General features: G+C 34.7%; 1 protein-coding gene across 3 annotated transcripts in view; it reads left to right on the forward strand.

The window, feature by feature from the left end:
- The window catches only part of LOC136025329 (sodium-independent sulfate anion transporter-like), a 91,508-nt gene extending 80,656 nt beyond the window's left edge, over positions 1 to 10,852 (forward strand). For all 3 annotated transcript variants that reach the window (XM_065701242.1, XM_065701243.1, XM_065701244.1), the window contains 2 exons: positions 5,625 to 5,792; positions 10,226 to 10,852. In XM_065701242.1, the coding sequence (XP_065557314.1) occupies positions 5,625 to 5,792; positions 10,226 to 10,351 (294 nt within the window). In that variant the 3' untranslated portion in view covers positions 10,352 to 10,852. The remainder of the gene's footprint in view (positions 1 to 5,624; positions 5,793 to 10,225) is intronic.
- The last annotated feature ends 1,749 nt before the right edge of the window (positions 10,853 to 12,601 follow it).

The raw sequence follows: 12,601 nt of genomic DNA on the forward strand, positions 1-12,601 counted from the left end.
GATCCACACACAGACAACTTATTTATATATATATAGATTGCTACGGTTAGTGCCTTCTTTAATTAAAAAAAGAAATAGTTCCCAAAGTAGAATGCATTTCTTACGAAAAACCACATTTTTGTACAACACTGTAGAAGCAAATGTATTTCTAGTATGCACTCAATGTGCATTGTCCCAAAAATGTGCACTAAGAAACATTTCTTAATGTATTGTAGTAGTAACAGTATTTCTGACATTACGACAATCTAGAGGGGTCAACATTTTTACACTAAAACCCGAAATCAAAGATAAAGAACGAGCTGGGCACTTTAACTTCATAAAGATCTATTTGATGGCTCTCTTATTTCAGTTCATATTTTCAGTTCTTATTTAGTTTTCAGTTCAATATCACTAAGGTTATTATGTAAAATGAAAAAGCATTTATGTTGTTTGAACAATAATTAAAATTTTCTATTCCAACTAAAAAAATATGACAAAAAACGATCTCAAAGCCATAGTAACTGAAATTTCAAAATAAATCCAATTAAGAATGATGGTTTAACATCACCTGGCTTGCAGCGGTAGCTAGTAACCTAGTAACAGGTGATCACGTTCAATACTAAAAATACAAAAATACAATAGCCAAACTCCTGAAAATAGAGTCAGATCAAACTTACTGTTTCTTGGCTTTAATAACGAAGAAATTTAATTGGGTTGAAAAATAAGATAAGTTGCTTGAACTACGATATCTGCATAAACGACATCTTTTTTTTCGTCTGTTCCACTCACATAGCAGGGCACTAGAACATCATAGTGAGCTGTTTAATGGCTCACTTAAAGGATATTGCCAAATCTATTGCCTATTATGATTAAAAAATCTAAAATACAATAAATTTGTCATAAAAAACATTATTTTTCATGCACAAGATTGTTGAATAACGTCATAATCGTAGGTTGTTATATTAAAAGACGATCAATAGAAGAACAAACCATTGCATATAATGGAACTAGTTAGATACCTGATTCTTTGAAGTTCTTAATATTCCAAAGATGAAAAAGCCGCAGGCTTTTTCTTTTTGTAATCCAGGTTGCAGTGGTAGCTAATAACCTAATAAGAGACGATCACGTCATGTAGTGAAATTTAAAATAGCTGATAGCTCCTAAAGCTAGAGTCAGGTCAGAAAAAGAAGTGTTCTATTAGAAGTAACTTGTTTAATATCCTTACATAGAAAACTAAACTTGGCTTGAATAATGAGGATTAGCTTGAAAAACAAGAAAACTGGCTCCAAGCACGATATTCTGCACCGACGGTATCTTTTTTCGTTCTTTTTTAGAGCAGCTGGCGGGGCACTAAAAAATCATAGAGAGCTGTTGAATGGCTCATTTGAAAGGAAACTGGTGTATTAGAAACATTTCATAATTAAGAAAATCAAACAGTTTGTGGTAACGAACTGTAGTAAGGAGCGACCCGGCTCAATAGTAACCAAAACTCTAAAAAATTGAATTTTGATATCAATAGCTACATCAAAAGAATCGCATTTTAATGCTGATTTTAAATATATAAGTTTCATCAAGTTTAGTCTTACCCATCAAAAGTTACGAGCCTGAGAAAATTTGCCTTATTTAAGAAAATAGGGGCAAACACCCCCTAAAAGTCGTAGGATCTTAACAAAAATGACACCATCAGATTCAGCGTATCAGAGAACCATACCGTAGAAGTTTCAAGCTTCTATCTACAAAAATGTGGAATTTTGTATTTTTTGCCAGAAGACAAATCACGGGTGCGTGTTTATTTGTTTGTTTGTTTGTTTTTTTTTCTTTTCCCCAGGGGTCATCGTATCGACCAAGTGGTCCTAGAATGTCGCAAGATGGCTCATTCTAACGGAAATGAAACGTTCTAGTGCCCTTTTTAAGTGACCAAAAAAATTGGAGGGCATCTCGGCCCCCTCCCACGCTCATTTTTTTCCCAAAGTCAACGGATCAAAATTTTGAGATAGCCATTATGTTCAGCATAGTCAAAACCCATAATAACTATGTCTTTGGGGATGATTTACTCCCCCGCAATCCCTGGGGGAGGGGCTGCAAGTTACAAACTTTGACCATTGTTTACATATAGTAATGGTTATTGGGAAGTGTACAAACGTTTTCAGGGGGATTTTATTTTGTTTGGGGGTGGGGCTCAGGAGAGGGGGCTATGTTGGAGGATCTTTCCTTGGAGGAATCTGTCATGGGGGAAGATAAATTCAATGACAAGGGCGCAGGATTCTCTAGCATTACTATAAGAAAACAATGAAAAATAAACATGAAAACGTTTTTTCAAATGAAAGGAAGAAGTAGCATTGAAACTTAAAACGAACAGAGATTATTACGCATATGAGGGGTTCTAAAAATACTTTAGCATAAAGAGCGAGGTATTTAGGAGGAGATAAATAACTTGCTCTTTATGCTAAAGTATTTTTTAGTAATTTCAACTATTTATTCTACGGCCTTTCTGATTCAGGGGTCATTCTTAAAGAATTGGGAGAAAACTTACGATTTAGTGTAAAGAGCGAGGTACTAACGAGTGTACAAATCCCCTCGTATACATAATAAAAATATAAGGTTATGAAAGTTTGTTACGTAAGTTAATTCTTAAGTTACGTATATTTTTTACTAATAAAAACGTTCGTTAAAAATTAAAAGTTCTAGTTGCCTTTTTAAGTAACCGAAAAATTGGAGGGCAACTAGGCCTCCTTCTCCACCCCTTATTTCTCAAAATCGTCTGATCAAAACTAATAGAAAGCCATTTAGCCAAAAAAATAATTAATATACAAGTTTCATTTTAATAATTTATGTGCGGAGAGCCAAAACCATTCATGCATTAATTCAAAAACGTTCAGAAATTAAATAAAAAAAAACTAATTTTTTTAGCTGAAAGTAAGGAGCGACATTAAAACTTAAAACGAACAGAAATTACTCCGTATATGAAAGGAGTTGTCCCCTCCGCAATCCCTCGCTCTTTACGCTAAAGTTTGACTCTTTGCCACAATTCTACTTTTTAAAACAATTTAAAGCTTTAGCGTAAAGAGCGAGGGATTGCGGAGGGGACAGCTCATTTCATATACGGAGTAATTTCTGTTCGTTTTAAGTTTTAATGTCGCTCCTTACTTTCAGCTAAAACAATTACTTTTTTTTTATTTAATTATATTAAAGAACGAACTATAGCCGATACTAATTTCAGGTTTGCAATGAATATTTAAATATCCTAATAATGAGTATAATTCGGAGATCCAAATGCAGATAGTTTTGCATTTATCATCATCCTCTTTGGCTGCAAAACTAATATGTGTAATAAAGTAACTTAAATTAATGTTTTATTGTATGTAACTTGTTTCTCGTGCAAAGTGGTAGCTCCATCATTCAGGTCTGGAACCCCTCTTGAAAACGATAACAAATATTTTCTGTTATTTTAAAAATGATTAGACAGTTGTTTTAGATCTTCTTCCCCTCCCTTTTCCGACTCCCAAAACTGATCTAAGAACATTTGCCTAGAATATATGTGACTGATAATTCGATGTGATTTCAAAAGTCGTTCTTTTTATTAGGGCTTCTTATAGACTAACCCATTTATTTTAAATTTAGCCCCTCAATGGGAGAGTTTCTTCACATTTAACTTATTGTAATGTTCCATCTCATTTTTTGTAAATTTACTGCCAGGAAATCTCGTAGTTTTCTGTCTTTTTCTGTTGTTTCACAAAAACAAATAAGTTATTTAACTGAAGATTAGGATCATTATAAAACTTTAAAACAAACAGAAATTATTTCGTATGATACAGGGGCTTTACCTTCCTCAACCCTAGCTCCTTACGCTCTAGCTCTTTATGTCCAATAAAATAAATCTTATTCAAATTCAATCACCCTTGCTTTCGAGTAGTCTTTCATAAAGAAATGTAACGAAATCTCAAGCTTTAGCGTAAAGAGTAAGCTTTGAGGAAGGGGTAGTCCTCTGAGAATTTAGGTCCTACTCTGCCTCTATTAAAGGTATTTTGTCACTTTTTTGAATAATGATTACATGGTGAGCTCTGTCATAGCTTCGTTTGGAACTTGCTGTGCCCTATTCCTTTGTCGATTTGAACTTTCAAAAAGAATGACGTGACGCAAGCAGGAGAGCAAATTGCTATTCAACAATCCCAACTTCAGAGGTAGGGAGTATTTGTGGTCTTATTTTTCTGGAGTTATCCAAACGTAATATTGGCAAGGCCAATCCTGGTCCCTCAATTTCTGGTTTAAATTTTCTGGTGTTTTGCACCGATAAATTCGAAGACCACATTGCCTTTCCATGACGAAAGTATAACAGTTCAAAATAGGGATGAAACCTTCTAATCGACAGTGAACAGATATAATTTTTTTAACTGGATATTTCGAACACATATACATTGTTCATCGTCAGCAGTAAAACTCTTTTGACTAGATATTTCGAACACATGTACAGTGTTCATCATCAGCAGTAAAACTCCAGTTAAATATCCAGTTAAAACATTTTATATCTGTTCACTGTCGAATAAAATGTTTCATCTCTATTTTGAACTGTTATACTTTCGGGTGTCTTGCGTGGTACTTTCAAGAGATTAAATTTAGTGATCTCTTCAATAAGTTAGAGATATACTGGACGTTCAGGGAGGGCCAATATTCACCATGCTCTTTGGTTTGTTAACACTTATTCCTTAGCCAAATGGTTCCAAATGATTCCTTATCGCAATGCAAATGCTCTTAGGGCTTTTGCTTGAATGACTGAAGAAGTTCAATATCATAACTAAATTCTAAATCGATCTCTCTTCTGTTTCCTACATAAATGCCATAACTACTGCAAGTTGGGAGTAGGTAGTCCACAATCGGAATATATAGCAGCGGTTCTATGTTTAGGGAAGACAGTGACTGTTCATTTGTACACGTTGTAATTCCTGGTTAACTTAAGTATCTTCAGAAAGAAGAAGCGAATTGTAACTCTTTAGTTTGTATAGGAAGCCTCACAAAAGATTTGAGCAGTTTGTTGGTGAGTGTTTTTCAATTACGTAGTCCTTATCGCGTGTATCAATTAAACAAATTTTTTAATAGATAACCTTAAAGTTAGTATTAGTAAATAGCTATTACTGAAATTCATTCTTGTTTATATGTAGAGAGCTCTAAATTTTTTACCAGAAGTTTTCTGATGTTTTTATTACCTGGTGCCAAGAGAAGAGTATCCGAGGTACATAGGCAAATGTTTCTTCTGGGGAGCTTCGAAATTTAGTGGATCAAGCTCCTAGAAGATGGACAAAAGCATGCAAAACGTATACAAAAAATAAGAAAACAAATAGGAATAGTAGTCAAAACCTAAATATTTCTTGAAGGATTCAGCCTGAAATGTCCCGTTCTTCAGCAGCCACACAAATGTGCTTCAACTGACACTTTTCCAGGGCGAACCATGTGCTGAGTTCTCTAATTTTTCCTCCGGCTTTTCTAAAACTCTGTGAAAGTCAAATTTATGATTTTGTTTCCCTTACCTAAAAATACTCTTACAGTATTTCTGCTATGATCTATTGCATTACAATCATCAAAGATTCCTTTGCTTTTACTACACTACTTCATAATTTCAGTTTCACTCTTTTTTCTTCTTTTCTTTTTAGAAAGACGATGCAAACACAGTGGTGGTGAGGCCCAAAGAAAATCTAGTTTTTCCTTCCTCTGACTACTTTGTAAGCTTAGTGAAGAAAAGGGCTAAAAATGCAGGAACAGTGAACACAGTAGTTTTGGATTTAACTCTTGTCAGTCGACTCGATTATGCTGGAGCAAAGGTAAGTGCATAGCTAAAAAATTCAGCTTACATAATAAAGCACTTCTTACCATCCCAATTTCTTAAACGATTACTAATTAAGAATCAAGGTTTGTCGTATAAGCTTTTTTGCTCTAACTACAATAAGGACCAAAAACAATAATGCCCATTGACCTCTGCCAAAGTATGTTTAATGTGTTTAGACGAATATTCGATTTTGTGTTAAGGATGGGTCTCTTCTAACCTCAGCACATGAAGCAAAAAGGCGCAGTCAAAAGTTTTTTTTATCTGTTATACTTTCTTAGAGTAAACTTGTTGGAGCCCTTGACCCTGTTTATTGGGTACATACCCTTCTTTAAGCTTAATTAAATTTCTCTTCAACTTGAATGAACTAAACCTGATTCTAGCTATTGTTAAATATCTTTTTGCCTTGTTTATATCCTCTCTTGGTTAACTAATTACGATAAGTCTGAATAGAATCCACTAATTACATGGCTTTTGAAAAATACAGGGAATCGGTGTATGAATAAGGCTTATAAAATATACTACAAAATTTTGTATTTCAATTTGAAGGGACCATTTATTGCCTTTGTTTGGAACTGCACAAACATCTTTGTGAGGAGGGGAGGGGAGTGGAGTGTTTTGTTTAATTCTTAGCTGATTTTTAGTTAGTTCTTGATGTGATTTTGATCTAAATTGTAAGATTTGTTTTTCTTACTAATTTTCACTTCTTTTGAGTAGCCTAGGTAGAGTTTAGAGAGAGAAGGTAGAGCTGAGTACAGGCATGGGATCCTGTATTATTTTAGGTATCTTATCTGGGGGAAAGGCAAAGACTCAGAAGACAATTTTTGGGCTTGATGAACTGGACTCTTGCAGTGGTTCCATGGGCCTAATATTATGGCACTTACTCCCCCTACGGATAGGACACTTGTCATTTCTCTACTGTTTATAAATGTCGCAAAACCACAGAAAGGACATCAGCAAGGCAGAACTTGTAGAATCCGTTGTGCGTCAAAGTTGACCATGGTATCGTGGTGCCGGAACTTCCACTATTGGTTTCAGGACCCTAGCAGTGCATTAAGTTAAAAAAACTCGGTGACAAAATAGTCAACGAGAGATTTCTCGACCGCGATACCGTGCTCTAGTACCATCCGTTATAGCACTGGTAGCCCCCTGTCCCATGTACATAAATGGCACGGAGAACAAATACTAGTGGTGCTAGAAAACAATATAACTTAGCATCTATAGGGGTAAGAACATATTTCTCCTTTTTTCTAAATCGAATACCTAGCAGACCCATAATGGGCAGTGCAATAGCACAGCAGAAGTGAAGGGTAGTAAAATTTTAATGTATGATTTCTTTTTTCCAGGCCATTTTGAATGTAAGTAGTTATCACAGAAATTTCGTAGGGGGCTCATTCAAATGGAAGTAAAAAGTTCTATTGGTCTTGGTAAGATCCAAAATGATTGAATGGCAACTAACCCCCCCACCATAGTGAGGGGGCTGTCAGATCCCTCAACAGCATCTGATCAAAATTTTCAGATAGTCATTTTGTTCAAAAAGGTTGTAAGATCCAATAGCTATGCCTCAAAGAGAGACACGAGCCTCATAGCCCTAGGTCCAAGGGCTGTAAGTTCTGTAAATTGCCCAAAGTTAACATATAGGTTTTTTTATTGGGAAAAATAGGATGTTTGATCTTGGACTTCAGGTCTAAGGATGTTAAGATGAAACTTTCAGGAAATGCCGAGGGGAAGGTTGAACAAAACAAAATATTATATTTTCTTACTGCTGCTACTACTACCAATATCATTACTACTACTACTACTAACACTAATATTACTCCTGCTGCTACTACTACGACTACCACTACTAAAACTACTATTACTACTGTGATTGTGGCTGCGCGTTTGAATACTGGTTACATTGACCACTACTACTGGTGGCTGCGACTCCAAGTGCTTGTGAATGCCACTTCAACTGCTTGTGACCACAGCCCCTCTTGACTCGCAACTGCAACAAGTTGCGACTCCAAAGGCTCCTCATGGCATATATGACTACTTGCGACTTTGCCTACTTGCTATTGGGATTGCGACTACTTGTGACTGTGACCACAAGCACTTGTGACTGTTACTACTTGCGTCTTTAACTCAGAATACCTGTGAATGCAACTACTTGCGTCTTCAACTTCGAATACTTTTGACTCCACCTGCTATTCCTATGACTTCGGCTACTTGTAACTGAGACTACTTGTAAGTGTCAGTACTTGTGAAAAGGACTACATGCGATATCCATTACAACTACATACACCTGCAACCATGACAACATTTAATTTTGACTGTAATTAATTGTAACTGCAACTACTTGCTTCTGTGGTTGCGACTATATGTTCAAGCAACAGCTAAGGATGTTGAATTAAAACTTTCAAGACATTTTTTGAGAATATAGAACTAAATCAAAAGACAATGCGTACATTCAATGTTTTCAGAATGAATAATCTGAGATAAATCAGAGCTTAGCCCCTTTCTGGTGAACACATAGATGGTCAACAATATTGAACAGCAATCTTGAAGAACAAATTTGCTTATCAGCAATTACTGACTAACAGTAATTCTTACGAAAAGAAAAACTCTTGCTATTGTCAATTGAACATATTTTTGCTATTTTCAATAAAACTTATGTTGACTCCTACAATTTTACTGTCTGTAAGCCTTTTCACTTTCTGATCAAACTCTAAAATTTTCCCATGAGACACAAAAAGATTTCTTCATCACCCTTTCGAGAGAAAAGGAACAGGTAAATCAGAAGAAATTATATTTCCATGGTTTGTATTTAGTTCAATGTTTAGTTTTCATGTTTCATGAAAATAATAGAAACCTTCCTTGTAATTACCCGCTCAGATTCGACGTTGTTTCTTAATAACTTTGGGTCACTTTCATCCACATCGCTGATTAAAAGATCCTTTGCTGTTTGATAGACCATGGTTGTTGATCCTCGATTTCTAGCCAATAATTATTGATCAGCAATGTCACCAGAAGAGACATTTTATAAAGTTGAAACTTTCTGGATTTGTTGAGGGTATATTGAATCATTTTGAAGGTTCTCTGTGTATCTTAATGGTCAAAAGGGTATTTCTAAAAAAGGTGAGTAATAGCTAGTAGTATTAATTTTAAACTTTTAAGTCATGCTGAAGATGAACCAAAGACACTATATGACACTATATGAACCAAAGACACTATCCAAGCCTATCAAAATGGTATATTTCTGATATCTAATAAATAGATTAGGCAATTTGTTTAAAACTTTCATGATAGGCTGGAAAGGATGCTTGATTGTCAAGTATCAATAAACGAAGTCTTGACTTAATGATGGGGTTAGTAACTACAGCCCTATAGAACCAAAAATGTTTCACATGGACACCAGTCCTGATCCCCTTTCTCAAAATATATACTCAATGAAAGTAATGAACGAGTTGCTTAACTGACAGTAGATGCCTTGAGGAACACGGGGAGGCTTGAAATCCATATCTTTTAACTACACTGAACAAAATGGCTATTTCAAAATTTTGATTGGATGAGTTTGAGGAAGTGATGGGCGTTGGGAGACTGCTTTCTAATCACTTTTGACTCTCAAGAGGGTCAATAGAACTTTCAAGTTCCTATTCAATTAGTTCTTTTTGAAGTCTCTACAATATCTTTTTCAATGCCAAGTGCTTCGGTAATAAAAAAAATGCATTCTGCCGTCTCTGCTCTTTACTTAGGTCACGCTGTTGCATTGCCTATGATACTTCCTTTAGCCTGTCAAGGTGTGTATGAATTTGTTATTGGTTTTGACCTCAAACTCTGGCCCGTTCTTAGGTGGGTTGGGGCAAATTTCCCAGTGAGTCTTGGAAATGTTCACCCAGTCTAATATTGTTTCAATGATCATTTCTTCTGAGATTGGGCGGACGAAGTAACGAAAATAAAAAAAAATATACTTTGTCATCAAAGTTTTATGCAGCACTGCAGAGCAACTGCAATAATATTAATGTGTTTTTATGTAAATTATATTTGCTATACATCTAAAAATCTTTTAATGTCCTTTAGTTTTCCAAAAATCTCTGAAAAATAAATTGCAGGGATGTTGAAAAATTTTAACGATTGGACGGTTAAATGGGGTCAAGGCCTCATTCAAGCGGTTAATGGTCTAAATTACTAAAGCAGGAAAACCTTTTACAGCTTTTTGTTTAGTTTATTTGTCGCTAACGAAAAAATTTTCAAAAAACTATAAAAATACGAATTTGCACTCTCTTCTAAAACTATAGAAATTTGAGATACTATGCGAACCACTTTTATGAAGTAGCATGACAAGGTGCCTTCTTTAGATACAAACCCAAATTTTCAAAGACTTTTTATGACATTTAAGATTTCTAGTCCAACAACATTATTACTCTCTAAATATACTTCTCTTAATTTCAGATGCTAAAGAGTTTATCAGATGAGTTTACTAAGAGCGATATTGAAGTTGTGGCAACGAATCTTTCCAGAGAAGTGAAGAAAACTCTAACAGGAATTCGTGCAAAAAATTTGAAAATTATAGAATAACTTGAAAATCCAAAAAATGTTAATGATTCAGCCAAATTTTCTGCTCCACGCCTTCAAGAGCATTGAATTATTTAATATTTTAATAAGAGTTGCCTCACTGGCATAACTAGATTGGACTTATGAATTAGGTTTAAGTTGTTGGTGTGAAGCTGAAAGTTTAAGATTTCCCAGACGGCTAAGGACCTTCGCTGATCAGTCACAGAACAAATACCAATTGAAGAAGTGCTCAATGCCAACAAGTCTAGCACTGAAATAGAGTTTTTACATTTGGAAAATTTTCTTAGCATTTAGATATGCCTTTATTTGTTACCATAAACAAATTAAATTAAAGTAATTAAAGTAAAATACTGCATTTCCTGGGAAATCTACTATCAAGCGAAAAATGTGGGACTAAACGGCACTAGTTGAGGCTTTTTCTTACTTATATGGTGTTATTCTATTGTTCTTGTTTTGTTGTTTTTGTGTTTTGATTTGTGTTAAAAATAATCATTCGATAATTAACATTGCAGAAAAACCATTTAGATATACTCATCTTATTCACATATGATCAGAAATATGTAAGAACAATATTTAGTTGAAAACAAGAACTTTATCTGATAGTTTTAAATTTTCAGTTTGGAAGAAGGGTGAATGCCTTCATGAAGCATATGCAAGCTAATGATGAGGTTTTATAGTGGTAAAGTAAAACAGTACTGGTGGTGGTAGCTACAGATTCAAAACAAAGGCACTCTACGCATCCGTTAAGTTTTAAAGATTTGAATAGCCTCACCGCTTAAAACACAACAGAAAATTTAACTCGTATAGGAAATCCTTTCTTGTTATTTATAATCTCTCTATAAATTACAAGTCCTTCTCATATCTGTGATAAATTGATTAGACGCGCACGAGTCAGTTTCTGTCTGTGTACAGGTGGTTCGAAGAAGAATGAAATGACAAGATTCAGGATTATTCTTGTGACAAGAGTGTGATGACTTTGATTTCTTTTAATATGATCAAGTAATTATTAGTGTTCGTTGTTAGATGTCAAATGACTTAAGATAACCTTCTCTATAAAATGAATTCTCTGTTCCCTTTCAAATGATGGGACATTTTCAAAATTAATACGACTATTTAAATATTTTGAGCATCTCTGTTTTAAAACCCTACGCTCTAAATAGTAATCTTTAGCTTACCTCAGCAATCCTAATTATTAGCTTGCATATGTTTAAAAAAGGCTTGAAATATGGGTCTGCTTTGATTTAGAGAGAGATAGCCTTGGTCTGTCTTAAGATCTAGATAAATCTCACAGTATTTACTTTATTTGAGAGGCAGTGTCCATTTTCTATCTTAGGTTCAGGTTGATTCCTGGAAAAGTGATATCGACTGTGCTTGATTGGCTGACAAGCCTCGCTCATTGTTTATGGAAGCGTGTGACTAAAGCTCCTATCCACTGACTTTCTTACCTTGAGACGCTTTCATATGTGTAGAATTGATACAATCTCTAGACATCCATGGACGGTTGGCGGTAAATTTCCTTGGTCTTTTTCTAAGAGGAAATTGTTAATTCAGCAGAGCTTCCATGCGACACGATAATAAACTCGTTGCACATTCTACATCATTGGCTTCGAGAACTCTACGCCTGTCTTTAATCTGATGAATATGTATTGATGAAGGAATTTTCTTAACTGTCAGAGCTTTAAAAGAAGACTCACCTTGCTCATCTACAGCAACTTCAGTTTTAGGCACAAATAGTTATAGATAAATAGGGAAGGGATGAGAGGGATCAGTAGAAACAAGACTAGAAGTAAACTTCAAATTACAAGATTGGGAAATGAAAATATTGCCTATTAAAGTGGCAGAATTTTTTGTAAGGTTGACTCGGAAAGAAAAAAGCTGAAGGCAGATTTCAATAAGAAGAAAGTAAATGAAAAAGATGGTACCATTGATCAGTTGAACAAAGAATTATTATATTACAGCTAAAATCTCTAACAACACACACATTTTTTAGAGAAGGTTCCCAAACAAGAAAGCTGATCGCAAATTTTGCAACAAGCTGATGCAAACTGAATTTTCAGATCAATAACAAGAGAATAAACTGTCCTATTATTAAACACTACTGATATAAATTACTCAAGGTCAGGCTGTCTACTAAATTCAATATCAGATTGTATAGACAAAGAAATATCCACCTGGGCACTCTATTATCATTCTAAGGATATGATTAGCAATTTAACCACGGATGTCATAAGCTGTTATGTTTTCACTATCTAA

The sequence above is a fragment of the Artemia franciscana genome, chromosome 3 (assembly GCF_032884065.1).
Source record: "Artemia franciscana chromosome 3, ASM3288406v1, whole genome shotgun sequence".
In the NCBI taxonomy this organism is placed as follows: Eukaryota; Metazoa; Arthropoda; class Branchiopoda; order Anostraca; family Artemiidae; genus Artemia; species Artemia franciscana.